Here is a 16206-nt window from a genome sequence, read left to right as displayed (position 1 = left end):
CTGCTCAAGGAAGAGTAAAACAATCACCAAGAGATCATTAACCACGCCTGTCACATATTTCTCGACTTGGCATTGTAACCTCTCATCTGTTTTGAATATTCTGAATAATCTTTCTTAACAAATAGAAAAATAGCTCCTCTCATAAAATGTGGGTTGTTTGTGGAGGGTGGTTTGGACTCTAGCTCTGTGCTTCCGGGAGGTAACTGTAACGTGCTATTTGTTTCTTTATCCATCTACAGTATCATTGAAAGGGCCAGTAATGGAGTGTGAGCGTCTATGAAGTACTAAGAAAATGTCCAGCCCTAACTTGACTTATCTCACTGTGTCCTTTTGCAGTTACACTAACCTTAGTCAGACAATTAAAAAACTCTAAATTCATTGGCATAATGGCACAGGTTTGTCATCCTCACATTTAGGAGAACTAGCAAGGAGAACTGACAGCTTACAGGCAGAAGGGACCACTGTCCTAATTTGCTCTCTACTGCTATGACAATGACCATGGCTAAAAGCAACCTGGGGAGGACAAGGTTTGTTTGGTTTCCACGTTCTGTTGCCAGTGCATCATTAAGGGAAGACAAAACAGAGACACAAGAAGGCAGAAACCCCGAGGCAGGAGCTAAAGCAGAGATAAAGGAGGAATGCTGCTTCCTAACTTGCTCACCAGACTTCTGCTCAGCTGCCTTTCTAATAAGTCCCAGCATCATCTGTCTAGGAATGTCACCCCCATATCAATTATCAGCCAAGAAAATGCCCCACAGACCTGTGTACAGGCCAAGCTGATAAAGGTGTTTTCTCAGGTGAGGTTCCTAGATGTGTCTAGATTTGTGTAAAGTTGACACACAAACCAACAACAACAAAAAAACAAACACAAACCAACAACAACAACAACAACAAAAACCTTACCAGCACAGCTACAGGGGTACAGGACAACCTAGGTTATACCCTAAACCCTGTCTCAAAAAAACAAAACAAAACAAAACAAAACAAAAAAAACCAAACAACCAACCAACCAAACAAACAAAATACAGGAACAAAGTCGTAGTTAGTTTTTAATGCAGTATTTCTCTCCTTTTTTTGCTCCCAAAGGAATTCAGAGTCAAATATGAATAACTGTGTCCTGTAAACACAGAGTCTCACCTATCCCAAATAACACACTCTACTGTGGAAGAGGCCAATGAACACTTTTATTTACAAAACAAAAAACACCTAAGTCAATATACTTAAATGCATTGTGGGGGATATCAGGTAGGTGGTGGGCTATAGCAAGATAGGGAAATTTCTTTTATCTTCTCCAGATGTTATAACATTCTTAGCTTTAGAACTAGTGGAAGCCAGTGCTCTTCTAACTTTAACAATCCATTCCAATGGCTTTGCCTTATACTCACAAGAATGTTAAGTTGTTAATAAATGGCCATTAAGGAAACGAAAACCAGCCCGAGATAAATTGACTATGTTCTTTCCTTACACAGTCTTCAAGTTCCAGGTATTTGGTCAGTCCATAGGGTTGCCAGCACATATATAATTTCTTCAGAGAACTTTGAGTCACATATTCTTTGGACAGGCCTTGGGAGTTCTTGAGTGCCTGGATTGGCTCAGGGCTCTAGAATTATCTGAGATAATGACACTGTACTCAGAATGTATAATTGGGAAATCTGGCCAGGGATAAAATTGTGTGAGAACTCCTGCATCACTGAGAAGAGGGCCCAGTTGGAGAATGAATAGTGTGGTTCAGAGTTGCATCAAAATTGATACCCAGTGACTACAGTACCTTGGACAAGGTTGGGGGTAAATTTGCTTTTCCCACCTTTCTGAGTTCCTAATAACTCATCAAAACGACCCTTAACTTTATTTTGAAATAAAGAAACAGAAAAATAAAACAAGGTTACGAGTGCTTCTCGGAAATTAAATGTAGGTCCCGGCAGAACTAGAAACCGGTTACTTTGGCATTTAGCCCTTAGCTTCTTCATCTCAAAGTCTGCAGTTTGTTGGAAAGTGTTTAAAGATATTACTGGTTTTGTTCGTTGTCTTATTGTGCAGAGGGTACATAGCTGGGTGGAATTTCAAATATGAGAGCATGATATTTCAGATTCCTTCATATTCCTAAGTAGTACTGTGTGTTCATCCCGTTCAAGAACAGATACTACCTGTCCCCTAACTACATTCAGAACCAAGAGGGTCAGTGGGCCACAAAATCTCCCATCTGACAAGGCTCAATGCAGGCTTTTCCCTGTTTCTCACTCTGCTATCCACCTCCACGCTGTTTAGCAAAGAAAACCTCTTTCCTAAGCGGCGTGTGTTCTGTGACTCCACTGTCTGTGTCTGATGTGTCTGATGTGTCACCGGCAGAAATGCCTAGCCTGGGGACCTGCTGCTCTTTGAAGGCGTCTCTCTGCAAGGTGCACGAACTTTCTGGAGACTACTACTGGGGGATTAGCATTGACTAACCGTGTTTAGACGCCGAAACAGGGAAGAAAGCTGGATTACACGCTGCAACGGCCTAGGTTTCCAGAGCCATCCCTATCTATTTAGCTGGGCCGCGGTCGCTGGGCCCACTGGCCTACAAGCCCCAGCATGCCTCGGGAGGCGGGGCAAGTTGACGGACAGGTGATTCTACGAATTGGCGACTGCCATGGGAAGTACGCGCTAGCGCATGCGCAGAAGGCAGCGGGCGGGTGGGCTGGCAGCGGTGGACTCGCGTCGGAGCCGCGGGCGGTCAGGTAGGGGGCGGGAAGGAGGGTCTGCGACCAGGGACCGTGGTGGGTCGCGGGGCTCCAAGATTGAATGGCAGGATTTGGGGACTGGGTCGGAGTGGTAGGACCGGGTTCGGGAGGGAAGGACTCAGGAGCGATTCGGCTGGGCTGAGATGCAGCTGGGGGAGGGGAGCAAAGGGGCTGAGGAAATTTGCAGTTGCAGCATGTCGAGAGGTATGAGGTAATGTGGGGGCCATGCGGACAGATGGGGTGCAGCATGTGGGAGATGGGAGGATCTGAAGTCCCTGGAGGTATCTGGGTGCAGAATATCAGAAGCAGAAAGGAATTTGGCAGGCCTGGATGAGATTGGGTGTTGGCGGGCAGAATCTTAGGGGCTTTGAAGAGATCGGTGTAATGGTAGCAAGATCTGAGATCAAAACAGCCAGGGTCTTGGAAAATCCTAATTGCTAAAGAGAAAGGGATTTCTGTAGCGGAATCTGGGAAAGACTGAGGGGTGAGTTCCCAAGGGAATCAGTACCCAGTTAGCAAATCGCAGCAAAGGTTTGAAGGCAACACGTGAGGCCGGACGGGGGCGGGGGTTGGGGTTGGGAGGGTTGGAGGTGGCACAGTACACGATGGGGAATGCAGATGAGGGATCAGATTGAAGGAGGGCAGAAATTTGAGGTGCAGGATTGGAGTTTGGAGGTGGCATACAGGGGTTGTAGGTTTGGGAATTTGAAAATAGATTAAAGTATGTATCAGAGGGATGTGGGACATATAAGAGCTATTGGTGAGTTACAAGGTTGCAATATACAATCTAAAAGGTTGAATTCTAGATTTGGGATTTAGCGTGGAGAGAATGAGGTTTGTAGAGGATGAATGGTGGGGAGTGAATGTTGTAACTAGACTGTAGAATTCAAAACCAGATGGAATTTGTGAGTTGGTTCTTAGGCCACTAAAGGAGGTTTTTTGTTTGTTTGTTTGTTTTGTTTGGTCTCTGGATAATTGAACCCAGAGGGTGTTCTGGAGACCCAGGGACCTGAAAGTAATATTGAAATAAGCTATGTATAAATGGATGGAATTTAGGAGAATGTAGGGGCTTGGGAATAAAGACACTTGTCTTCAGAAATCCTGAAGGAGAGTTTGACATTCTCTGAAGGGCAGAGTCTTCCTCACTAACTAAAGGCCCTTTAATCCTGAGGCAGGCATGTATTCTCACTAAATCCACTCTGACCACCCCGACCTCCCCACCACAGACATTATAGGCCTTAGGGAAGATGCAGTAAACTGCCTAAGGGCTTCTGCTACCTATCCCTTTCCCTGTAACCCCAAGTCCTACAAGGTATGAGGCAAAATTATCTTAAACCTGACATCTTATAGGAAGTCTATTAGAGCTCACAGAGGCAGCGATTCTGTGAATCAGTTAGAGCTGGGCAAGAAACAAAACAAGGTTGGGGGTGCAAGGGAGAGCCTCCCATGTACTGAGTATTTAGCCTGTGCCATTACCTAAAGCCATGGTCTCAGACAGGGTGGTTTTGTTCTGCCAGGAAACATATGACCATGTCTGGATGGAGGCATTGTCAGTTATCATAGATGAGCGGTTTTGGGGGCTACTGGTTTCTAGTGAACAACCCCCACAATAACCTGTCATCTAGCCAGAAATGGCAATCATGCCAAAATGGAGAGGCCTGGCATCAGAGTCAAGAATTCTAGGTTCAAATCCTGGCTTTTTCTCTTCCTGCTTTGCAATCCCTGCAAAGAGTTAATTGACCTCTCAGTGCACTTCAGAGACCTATATCATAGGATTGCTGTAAGCAGTCAGTGAAATAAATTGGGGTGCTTACTGTCTGGTGCCCAGTAAGCTCTCAGCATTTACTACTTTCAGAAACCTATGTGTGCTTTCTTCTCATGACAGTCCTTCTCAATATACTTTTTATGTCCAGTGTTACACATGAAACTAAGGCTTAGGAGATCATGTGTGTAAAGCCACATACCTAAAAATGGTAGAAGTAAACTGTCATGTAGGGTCTCCACACCAGAATATCCCCTCTTTCCTTGCTTCTTTGCTGCAGCCAGCTTGGTCTCCCCTTTTCAGCCTTTCCCAATGAAAAGGAGGCTTGCCCATACTCAAAAGCGGGGTGACTTTTCTAGATCAGGAGAAGCCCTGAACTTTGTTCTTGCTTTGCTCATAGACCAGAACCAGTGAGGAGATAATGCAAGGAGTTTGGAGCTACGAAGCTGAGATAAGGAGGCCTCAGGCTCAAGGGCAGTGCTAGACTGAAGGAGACTGTTCTGAATGCCCTTCTTTGTGTATCTTGTCTCTGGAACAGAAGGGTAGCACTGTCTTTATCAACTCCAAACCTAACTACATTACAGAAGGCAGTTTTCCAAACAAAATTAGAATGGAGCTGAGAGCAGAATACTTAGCTGTAATATCAACACAAATCACTTTAGAAAACTCCTGATGGAGGTTGAGTTAGCTTTGGAATCAGCTGTCTCACTGCTTGCTTCCTGGTCAAGCACTCCTGATTCTATAAGGCAGAAAGTTAATAGGTAAGTTAAATGACATATCCTGGGTTAAAGAGCCAATGTCTAATTGGGCATGTAAATCAGAAGTCACAAGATGACAAGCCTCCTAAAGTGTGCCCTCCTTATACAGATGGAGATGCCTTTGGGAGACAACTTGCATTGTTCCTTTCTGATAGAACAGTATGGTTTTAAAAGTCATTCCTGGATGAATTTAATGACCTCTTAGCCAAATCTTGCCTGCAGGTAACAGTAGTCTCATCTTCTATGAAAGTACATGTTTTGAGTGAGTCCTTTTGTGGTACAGTTCCCATATGGGCGTCCGAGGGACTGCTCTACTACCTACTGTGGTGGGAGAACCTGGACAGGTTAGGTTTTTTCTGAGTGTTATTTAGGATGTGGATTAACCCTTCCTTCACATGGTTAAGAGAAAACCTGTGATATGTAGAAAGTTCCTGGGACTCATTCCTCCTTGTCGGCTAAAAGGTGGTAGTTAGAAGACATTGTTTTAGTTATCAGCAGGCATCATAAGTGCCTGAAATCTAAAGTTCACAGACTTATCTCCCCAGCCAGAGCTAGGTGAATAGTCAGTTTTGTTAGTGAGCGGCTTTTGTGGCACTGAAGACAGTTTCACACTTGGTTCGAATTGGGTTAAAGTGCATAAGGAGTAAATGCAGCTTGAGTGCTGACCTGAAAGGGAGTGATAAGTCTCTAAACAAAATTTAAAAAACCCACAAGCCACGCAAGCGTATTAACTGTAGACTGGTCCTTTGTGTCAAGTTTTTAGATAATTTTTTTTTTCACATCTCTTTCTAAAAGTTACCCCATCATGGCAGGGCAAACTATAGTGGTAACTCCTTAGTAAAGATCTGCTTCCTTAATTGCTCAAGGTTCTCCAGGTTTGCTTATGGCCTAATCCCCCAAGAAACAAAGAGGAGCATGGAAAATAAAGATATCTAAAGAATGCAGTTAGGTAGAGACTCAAGCACTGACTGGGGATATCATACCATGGCTCTGCTTGAGATCAAATAACAATCTCCCACAAGGCCCTGAGTTTAGATTATTTAAACGAGTGGCTGATGCCTTCGGTATCTGCCTTACAACAGGTGCCTGTTCACTTCATATCACAGGCTGGCTAGTGGCTATGACAAGCAGTAGCACTTGCAGTCACTGTTCCTGCTTATAATAATAAAGGCTCTTTACACAGTTAATTCTGTGTCTAGCTTGGTGATGTCCAAAATGCTTTAGGTTCAGTCTCTTCTAATCTCTGCCAGTGAGAAGGAATTGCCTAAAAGGCTATTTCGTAGATAATCTGAGATGTTAGGTACCCTTTCAAATTTCCACTGTTACATGGTAGACTTGGGATCGAAAGCCAGAACGCCCAGGTTCTGCATGTACTTTCTTAATGGGTATAGCACCGTTGACTTCCAGCCCATGCCATTTTGCCTGAGTTCAGCTGATTTCAGTCTCTTGGTCTCAGTTTCTTCATCTGTATTACTCTGAGATCACTGCTCACTCTAGCTTTCCATACTTAGTCTCTGCTAGAAGGGGCTCCAGCAGTTGATTTGTTGATTGAAAGTGGTCATTTCATTTACTTATGGCATCCTAGCCTGGGTGACCACATTCTCAACCAAATCCCTCCCAAATTAACTAGTCCTTTTAGTAATCTTTGTATGCCTTTGCAGTCCACGGAAGGACAACTCTTCATTGCTTTCAAAACTTGGATTGTAAACTGAATTATTTGCTAATATCAGTACTGGTTCTGATTCTTAATGCTCTTGATTGCTAACAGAATTAGGTTAGATGGTCATTGTCATCAACTATGAAAAAGTCATTGCTTGCCGACCAATTACCAGTACCTATATCTATATGCATTATCCCTAGTTCTCATGGTAATTTTCTTTTCTTTCTTATTTTCTTTTTTCTTCCTCCCTCCCTCCCTCCCTCCCTCCCTCCCTCCCTTCCTTCCTTCCTTCCTTCCTCCTTCCTTCCTTTCTTCCTTCCTTTTTTTTTAAACTAAGAAAATGTGTAAAAAGGAGTTAGAGAATTTGTCAGGCCTAGAATTGCTGATTAGTTTGCCAGGCATGGAAAAGTTAAGTAACTAGCCAGGCCTATAGAGATTAGGTAATTTGCCATTTGCCCCACATTCTGTAAGTGAAAGCACAAAAATTCTGTCTTGTTCTGTCTCACTTCAAGGTTTATATTATCCACTTACTCTTTGTTCTTTTGAATCCCTGGCTACGTGTTTTACAGACTGGCAAAACTCAGTGGTGTCAAGAGAGGATGAGACTGTCTTAGATCTGTGAGAACACATACACTGTCAATCATTGTGTTGAGGGGGTGAACGAACAAGGTGAATGGAGGTTATATAAAATGGAAGGGCAAGACTTGGGAGTAGAGCCTGAACAATGGGAAACCTGTTCAAGGGATTGTGGAGGCAGCCAAGATTGTAAATGGCGTGTTGACTTTTCATTCTGCTTGGTTACTGATTGTTATAGCTGGCAGGAGATGGGTAGCACATCTAAAGTCTTGCTATAGTGAGGCAATTCCTTTCACTGGAACAGTCTTTTCAGGGAAGTTGAAGTCAGATTGAGCTTCTATGTGATTCAATCTTGGTATTAATGGGAGTGGAGGAGAGGCAAGGTCTGCCTGGCTGATGGGTCTGCCTAAGCTGAGTGAAAGCTGTGTTTTGAGATGGTGGTACAGAAATAAGTTCAGGCAGTTTTTCAGGTCTAAACTTCTCCAAAGCCAGAATCTTTAGTGCATGGATTTTCGACATCTTTTTGGAGAACCTGGTAAAGCTGTAGACTGGAGAAATAGTTTGCAGTTGGACTTGGGCATAGTCAATTCATTTCACAAAGCTGATAGATTACACAGGCAGAAGCTTTTGAATTGAAAGAAATCTGGGGAAAGAATTTGCTAGTATTTTTACAAATTGGCAGACTTGTTTAACAAGTTGGTCTGCAGCACCAGCTCCAGGAAGAACAGATGTCCCTGCACAATGTAAGGTAACATGCTTGGGAGCCAAGCACCAACTGCTGCCCTCAGTCTGTTCTCACAGATGACAGGAGACAGAAGAAAGCTATTGGGTAGGATTGAGTGCCTCTCGAGGATCCTGGGTCAGGGCTTCTATTGGTGTTTCTGTGGGGCTGCCCCGTGCCCACAGCATTTGAGAATTGATCATTCACTGTTGTAATTTCCACAGGAGACCATTTAAAGTTCAGGCCGTCCAGTAATTTGTTGTTTTGTCACAGCATGGATTTGAGTTGTAATGGTTGCAAAGCAAGACGGTGGGACTCGGTCACCCAGCTAATAAGTCAATTTGCTCCACTCTGTTGGCTGACTCAGCTAGATGAGTGTTCTTTTTTCAGGGAGAAAAGTATGTTTTAAAGGCAGTGTGTCCTAGAGCAGAGTCGAGAGCACTTGTTAATAAATATTGAAAGATGGTTTTGTTTTGTTTTTAAACCTTGGAAGTAATGTTGGGTTAAAAATAAAGAACTCTACCATGTTTGAACTCTGAGACCTTGAGCTAGTTTTTCTATACTTCAGTATTCTCAAGTTGGACAGTAAAAGTCTTACCACATTTCCACAATAAGGATTAAGTGAGAATAAGCATGCACAACATTGTGTAGCACGTAGTAGGTACTAGGACACCAGAGTAATTTCCTGCCTATAGAAGGACTTTCTGGAGGTAAACATGGCCCCCAAAACACACACACACACACACACACACACACACACACACACACACACACACACACACAGTCCTTTTCATCCTTAAGCTTATCAGTTCCATACTGCTAAGTGCTTGCCCTAGCATTCTCTTCACATGAATTTCCTATCTTACTTGCACATGACATTCACTTTGTCCTCAAGATCTCTAATCATCCTCAAGTGACCTCTCTGTGCATCTCACAGCTCCTGCTGTCTTCCGCTACAGTTTTCACATAAGGCTAAGAGAGAACCACAGTTCCCCAATTACCTTCCTGATCCCAGTGTAAGCCCAGTGAAGGATATGCTGTTTCCATTTTACATATGCAGAATATTAAATATAGAGAGACCAAGTGTTCTCTGTTCTTCATCCCGGTTCACAGAACTTTGTTTCCCATCTGCTTTCTCAGCTTTGTCGAGGTTGTGCCCTCTGCCTGGTGATTCATTGTCCCATCTCTTCTCTGAGTCCTTGCAGGCTGAAATGAGCACTCCATCCTCTCTGAAATTTGATTTTTCCTTTAGGTAAAGATGAGTCTACTTAACTGTCTATCAGACTGAGTCTGCCTTGATTTCTAACTTACATATCTTGTCTTTCTAAAGTAGAGCAGGATGTGTATGCTGAAATGTAATATCTTGTTCTTGTGTGATGCCTAGACTACCATGGGTGGCTAGGTGGCTAGGGAGGAAGACGAACAAATGAAAAACTTGTGCATGCCCTCCTCATCTGATGGTTTGCAGATTACTTAAAGGCAGTCATCAGAATTTTCTCTCTAGGCCATCAACTCTATGATGGGATGAAGATGCTCGGACACCAAACTTACAGAGTGTTCTTTTTTACAGTTCCTGTATGTGTCATTGCCTCCTAGCTTTTCAAGACTTCTCCTACAAGTAGCACCATTTATGAGCAACCTTACTCAGTTGTCAGGCTCTATTACTCTACCCACTGTATCCCACAGTGTAGACCTTCATGTGACTTTCTCTGCTGGACAGAGCTATTCTGTGCTTCCCTACTTGTATATCATATTATTTAACCCTTCCAGTAACCATATAAGACAGATGCTGTCATTTCTATTTTATATTCTATAAAATATTCTATTCTATATTTTAGGGAAACTGACCATTAGGCAATTTAGGCTCTTCCCTGAATTCTCCCATAACATAATGCTTTAATCGTGTGTGTGTGTGTGTGTGTGTGTGTGTGTGTGTGTGTGAAAGAGAGAGAGAGAGAGAGAGACTGTTGCCTGAGTCATGACTGCAATAAAATGTTTATAAATAAGGTAAATGATTAAATGGATGATTATAGCTATTCTCTAATTGTTTCTAGACTGAATTAACTTATATAGGAGTGGAAAAATGAATAATGGTTTGTTTTTCTCTTTAGCAGGAATTTGACACTGGGGCATGAATATTAAAGCTATTTGGCTCTAAGCTGTGTTAGCAGGAACCTTCACTGGAAGAGCAATGGCTGCAGCTGCAGCAGCTTCTCACCTGAACCTGGATGCCCTCCGGGAAGTGCTAGAATGTCCCATCTGCATGGAGTCCTTCACTGAAGAGCAGCTACGGCCCAAGCTGCTGCACTGTGGCCATACCATCTGCCGCCAGTGTCTGGAGAAGCTCCTGGCCAGTAGCATCAATGGTGTCCGCTGTCCCTTTTGCAGCAAGATTACTCGCATCACCAGCCTGACCCAGCTGACCGACAACCTCACGGTGCTGAAGATCATTGACACAGCTGGGCTAAGTGAGGCCGTTGGGCTGCTGATGTGCCGAGCCTGTGGCCGGAGGCTGCCCCGGCAGTTCTGCCGAAGCTGTGGTTTGGTGCTGTGTGAACCCTGCCGGGAGGCAGATCACCAACCTCCTAGCCACTGCACACTTCCTGTGAAGGAGGCAGCTGAGGAACGGCGGAGGGACTTCGGGGAGAAGTTGACTCGCCTAAGGGAACTTACTGGAGAGCTGCAGAGGAGGAAGGCAGCCTTGGAGGGTGTCTCCAAGGATCTTCAGGCAAGGTATAAAGCTGTTCTTCAAGAATATGGCCGTGAGGAGCGCAGGGTCCAGGAAGAGCTAGCCCGCTCTCGGAAGTTCTTCACGGGCTCTTTGGCTGAGGTTGAGAAGTCTAACAGTCAAGTGGTAGAGGACCAGAGCTACCTACTCAACATTGCGGAGGTGCAGGCCGTGTCTCGCTGCGACTACTTTCTAGCTAAGATCAAGCAAGCTGATGTAGCACTCTTGGAGGAGACAGCAGATGAGGAGGAGCCAGAGCTCACTGCCAGCCTACCCCGGGAGCTTACCCTGCAAGATGTGGAGCTCCTTAAAGTAGGGCATGTTGGTCCTCTGCAAATTGGCCAGGCTGTTAAGAAGCCCCGGACAGTTAACATGGAAGATTCCTGGGCAGTGGAGGAGGGAGCAGCATCTTCTGCCTCAGCCTCTGTAACCTTTAGAGAGATGGACATGAGCCCTGATGAAGGAGTTCCCAGCCCTAGGGCTTCGCCTGCAAAACAGCGGAGTTCTGAGGCAGCCTCCGGTATCCAACAGTGTCTGTTTCTCAAGAAGATGGGAGCAAAAGGCAGCACTCCAGGCATGTTCAATCTTCCAGTCAGTCTCTACGTGACCAGTCAGAGTGAGGTGCTGGTTGCCGACCGGGGCAACTATCGCATACAAGTGTTCAACCGCAAAGGCTTTTTGAAGGAGATCCGCCGCAGCCCCAGTGGCATTGACAGCTTCGTGCTAAGCTTCCTTGGAGCCGACTTGCCCAATCTCACTCCTCTTTCAGTGGCCATGAACTGCCACGGGCTAATTGGTGTCACTGATAGCTATGACAACTCCCTAAAAGTCTATACCTTGGATGGCCACTGTGTGGCCTGTCACAGGAGCCAGCTGAGCAAACCATGGGGCATCACAGCCCTGCCATCTGGCCAGTTTGTGGTGACTGACGTGGAAGGCGGGAAGCTCTGGTGTTTCACTGTAGACCGAGGTGCTGGAGTAGTCAAATACAGCTGCCTCTGCAGTGCTGTGAGGCCCAAGTTCGTCACCTGTGATGCTGAAGGCACAGTCTATTTCACCCAAGGCTTGGGTCTCAATGTGGAGAATCGACAGAACGAACACCACCTGGAGGGTGGCTTCTCCATCGGCTCTGTAGGCCCCGATGGGCAGCTGGGCCGGCAGATCAGCCACTTCTTCTCTGAGAATGAAGATTTCCGCTGCATTGCTGGCATGTGCGTGGATGCTCGAGGTGACCTCATTGTGGCTGATAGCAGCCGCAAGGAAATTCTCCATTTTCCCAAGGGCGGTGGCTACAGTGTCCTTATTCGAGAAGGCCTTACCTGTCCAGTGGGCATCGCCCTCACACCCAAGGGGCAGTTGTTGGTCTTGGACTGTTGGGATCACTGTGTCAAGATCTACAGCTACCATCTGAGAAGATATTCCACCCCTTAAAAGATGAGAAATCCCAGTTTCTTCTTTCCCCCAACCAACTTTCCTTCCCTTGCCTTCCTTCGTTGTTGATGGTGCAATAGAGTAGATGTGGCCTGTGGCCTGATTCTAGTAGGATAGCTCTAGAATCGTAGAAGCTCTAGTTTTCAGTGATTTCGTTTGTTATTCCCCTCTTCCCACTCTCCCTCCCCTTTTCTCCTTCTAAATTTAGAGCTTAGAGCTTTAACAGGTACCTTATCCCAAATAGAACAGATGATGCTCTTAGCAGAAGTTGCTTAGAAGTTAGGCACCTTCCAAGGCTTTAGTAGAGAGAACCACTTTAGCCCTTTGCCCTTGTGTTTGAAATTTGTATTGGTATTGAATAGACATTGATCTTTCCCTTTGGACTCTGAGGTCCCTAGTCTACTGTCTCCTTCCTGTTACAGTGTGCTTCATTTGTGGCTTTAACTCTGGCTGCATTCTGTGTGCATGCTCCAGTGGAATCTGCTTGACCCTTCAGTGATATTATATCTCTATAGCATGGTGTCTCTTTTGATCACCTTTACCAGTGTGAGAGTGTATCATTAAGTGCCACCAAAGGTGACACATAGTCCCTTTTGGAAGCAGGACCTCTTGACTGGGAAATTTCTGCCACCATAGATTGTCTTCTCATTGCAGATGTGCCAGAGGATGGTTTGACTGACCCTAGTTGGATAGTGTTGAACACTTCGGTCTAGAAATCACTTGCCTTTTAAAGGAATTTATAGGGTAGAATTATGCCGTAGCCAAGGCAGATGGGAACATATAAGCAGATGCTAACATATCCAGCAAATGTGGGATATTTCCTAGGGCTCAAAATGTTTCGTACTCCTTCCACTGACCTATGCTAAGAGTGATCGGAAGAATTGTATAACGTGGGCTTCGACCAGCAAATGTGGGAAGGTCGACACACCCGTTTTCATTACTGAAGAACAAACCATTAGGTAGCTAACTCTGTTTTCTTCAAGTGAGTGCATACTGTTTGACTTTGAGATTTATTTCTGTTCTATCAAGCATTAAACTAATAAAACTAATAACTTTCTTCATCATTGATGGTCATGTCTTAATTAAATATGGGATTTGGGATGGGAGAGAGTAATAGCTTATGCCATTTTGCTTCTCTACTGTGTTTTCTTGACAGCATAGCATTCTACTTCATTTAAAATGCAGTCCCGATACCATCATATAAGGATAAACAGATCCCCACTCCCGTGTGTATTTGAACAGGATCAGTCTAGTATCAGCATCACCCTGTTCAAAATTGGGCGTCCACCATACGCTTATGGTAGGCCTTGGAGTATGTAAATGATGGTAGCTACATAATGTGTTTCAGACTAGAAGTGAGAGTGTGGGACGAAGTTCTGCAGGTCTCCATGTCTGCTAAGCAACATATCTTGATCTTAGGTGCAGGAGGGATGGCAAGCCAAAGACCTAAGCTTTTGCTTTCCTAGAAACAAGATAGCTAAGCCAAGCAACCCCAAATTGTTTATTGGTGGCAGTGTTGTTATAGCTGTCAAAGGATGGGTAAAGAAATAGCGTGATGGTGAAGAAGAAGCAAGTTCTTGCTTTCAGTTCGAGAAAGCTCTATATTTGGGTTATGAAATTGCATCTGATATTCCAAGTTTATAGAATTGGGAAGAAATAAATCCAATTAAAAGTGCCTCAAAATGGCACAGTCACTTAGAACCATCAATGGTGGTTCCCAGTAGTAGGTCTGTCTTCACTGGGGGTGGGGAGACTTGTGTAGGCAGTAACAGTGGCTGAAACCTTTGCCACACAACATGGAGTGGCTAATGAATGCAGTGCTCTTGGTAAGAGGGCCAGGACCCGCTAGCTGCATTTCTCTTTGGCATTTAGATTCTCCCCATCTGTATAACACAGTCCTGTTTTGTCTTTCAAATAAAGCAGGTATCTGCTTGGGTGAACTGACTGATTTTCCCTTTTGATATATCAGGCTGTGTTGAAAACTATTTGCAGCTCTCTACCCCTTTGTTTAAATAAACAGATTGTGGCTCCAAGAAACATTTAATCATAGCTGTTGGATTTTTGTCCTTCAAAGCAGCAGCCCTCTTAGACAAATGAAATGTCATATACAAGTCTGTCCTGTAAAATCAATTAAGAGCAATGGTTCTAGTTGCAGATTTGGGGTGGGGGTTGGAGGGAGTGGGGAACTGTCCTTACCACAACTCCTGTGCTACCAATGCAAACTTTTAGGAGCCTATAGAACACTTCCTGAAAGCCATCAAGGTACTATGTGCTGATCTTCCAGTTCCATCTTATTAGCATGGAGACTCGACAATTTGCTTAGCAAAGAAAAGAGAAAAGACATGGCCTCTGTGTCTAGGAAAGGTAAGAATATGGATATGAAAACGCCTGACCCAGTTCCCAGAGTACGTGACAAATACCAGCCATCTAGCCATGCAGCTTTAGATGCAGCAGGGTGCCTGCTGCTGCGAGCTGTTGTCTTCCATCCATGTTAAAATGTTGTTTTTGTTGTTGTTGGTGGTGGTGTGTGTGTGTGTGTGTGTGTCTGTCTGTCTGTCTGTCTGTTTTTTTTTTGCCTACTTTTATTCTTTCCAGGCTTACATTTATACTGGAGTCTTTCTCAGCTGTTTTCTCCCCCAGCCACAAGTACTCTAATAAGTTTATCTGCCTCTTCCTCTCTACAGGCTAGTTAACATTTCTTGTTCTGTATAAATTCCCATGTCATTGTTACTTGTCCATGTGTCTGAGCTTTACTGAGGCCGCATATAGCATTGTGCCTCATTTAAAAATATGTCATCACTTCTTTTTGCACTTTTCTCCCTGGTTTCTGAGGATTCCTACAGCATCTCCCCTACATTGGATAAAAAGAGATTCATATTCAAGCCCTTTGAAAGATTTATAAGAAAAGCAAGTAACAGTCAATTGCTTGATCTGACCTTTGCTCCCATGTCATTCTTGGAGAATACAGGAAGAAAGATTCATTTTCATTCCGTTTGGTTTTGTTCAGCTTGTACTATTGGTTAGGTACTCCGCCATGTGTTTAAAAGAAAAGTGAAACTAATAATCTTTTAACTTTTTTGTAATTGTTCCAGCATCTTTTTCTGTCTAGAGTGTTTGAATGCCCCTGTTCTGCCACTGTGTTCTCTGTAGACCGTATACAGGCTGAATGACAGCAAGAGGGCAGTTCACTCTTCAAAGACTACAGAGCACCACTCCTGATAATCACAATGAATTTGGCTTGAGTTCTGCAGTGTTTCTGCTGTAAGGCAAGTAACGCTGAAGAGATCGTGCGGTTTGCGTAGTCCCAGTTTATGACTTCTTAAGGGTTGAAAGGCGGCTCTAATATGAGACTCCTGTCTTCCTCTGGGCAGGAGGTTGGTTTACAAATGAGGATATACAGTGGCATAAGGAGTTGTACAAAAGTCACAAGTCATGAAACCGGGTGCTTGGATGAATTTTACAAGCAGGGCAGTGGTAAGATAGAGAGCAGTTTAGCAAACTACACTCTGAGACTGCAGACTATGGCCTTATCAGTATTAATGCGGAAGGGATCCCATCTAAATGCAAGCTAATCGAGGCAATCCTGGGACCAGCAGTGCTTTCAAGTGGGAAGATCACTGGATTTTGTTGGGCTTTCTCATGTATAAGTAGCTGTAGGTCTGCAGATAGTTTCAAAACATCAGTTTCAGTACACAAACAGGCAATTGGGAGAAACTAGTAAATTCCCTTGTTACTATGACCTTAATGTCTCCCTAACATAAATTGCATAAATTGTGGTTGACTTCTCCGCCCCCCCCCCCCGCTCCGTGTCTTTGCACTTTGCATATTATTTGCTATAATTTTATTGTGT

At 44.3% G+C, this 16206-nt stretch overlaps 2 protein-coding genes across 6 annotated transcripts in view; one reads left to right on the top strand and one right to left on the bottom strand.

Moving 5' to 3' along the window:
- Astn2 (astrotactin 2) overlaps window positions 1-16206 on the bottom strand; it is a 917671-nt gene that overhangs the window by 224610 nt on the left and 676855 nt on the right. The window lies entirely within an intron of this gene.
- Trim32 (tripartite motif containing 32) lies at window positions 2625-13420 on the top strand. 2 transcript variants are annotated; one of them, XM_034502235.2, is made up of 2 exons: window positions 2625-2717; window positions 10309-13420. In XM_034502235.2, the coding sequence occupies exon 2, from the start codon at window positions 10389-10391 to the stop codon at window positions 12354-12356; it is 1968 nt and encodes a 655-aa protein (XP_034358126.1). In that variant the 5' UTR covers window positions 2625-2717; window positions 10309-10388; the 3' UTR covers window positions 12357-13420. The 2 variants fall into 2 exon arrangements, with proteins under 2 accessions (XP_034358126.1, XP_034358128.1); XM_034502237.2 differs by having other exon boundaries at window positions 2633-2717; window positions 10312-13420.

Source organism: Arvicanthis niloticus, chromosome 5, assembly GCF_011762505.2.
Source record: "Arvicanthis niloticus isolate mArvNil1 chromosome 5, mArvNil1.pat.X, whole genome shotgun sequence".
Taxonomy (NCBI): domain Eukaryota; kingdom Metazoa; phylum Chordata; class Mammalia; order Rodentia; family Muridae; genus Arvicanthis; species Arvicanthis niloticus.
The sequence above is the reverse complement of the archived record's forward strand: the minus strand, read 5'-3'. Positions and strand labels throughout refer to the sequence as shown.

What these genes read in the sequence shown, in the direction of transcription:
- Trim32 (XM_034502235.2), top strand. Translation starts at nt 10,389, where the DNA reads ATGGCTGCAGCTGCAGCAGCTTCTCACCTGAACCTGGATGCCCTCCGG.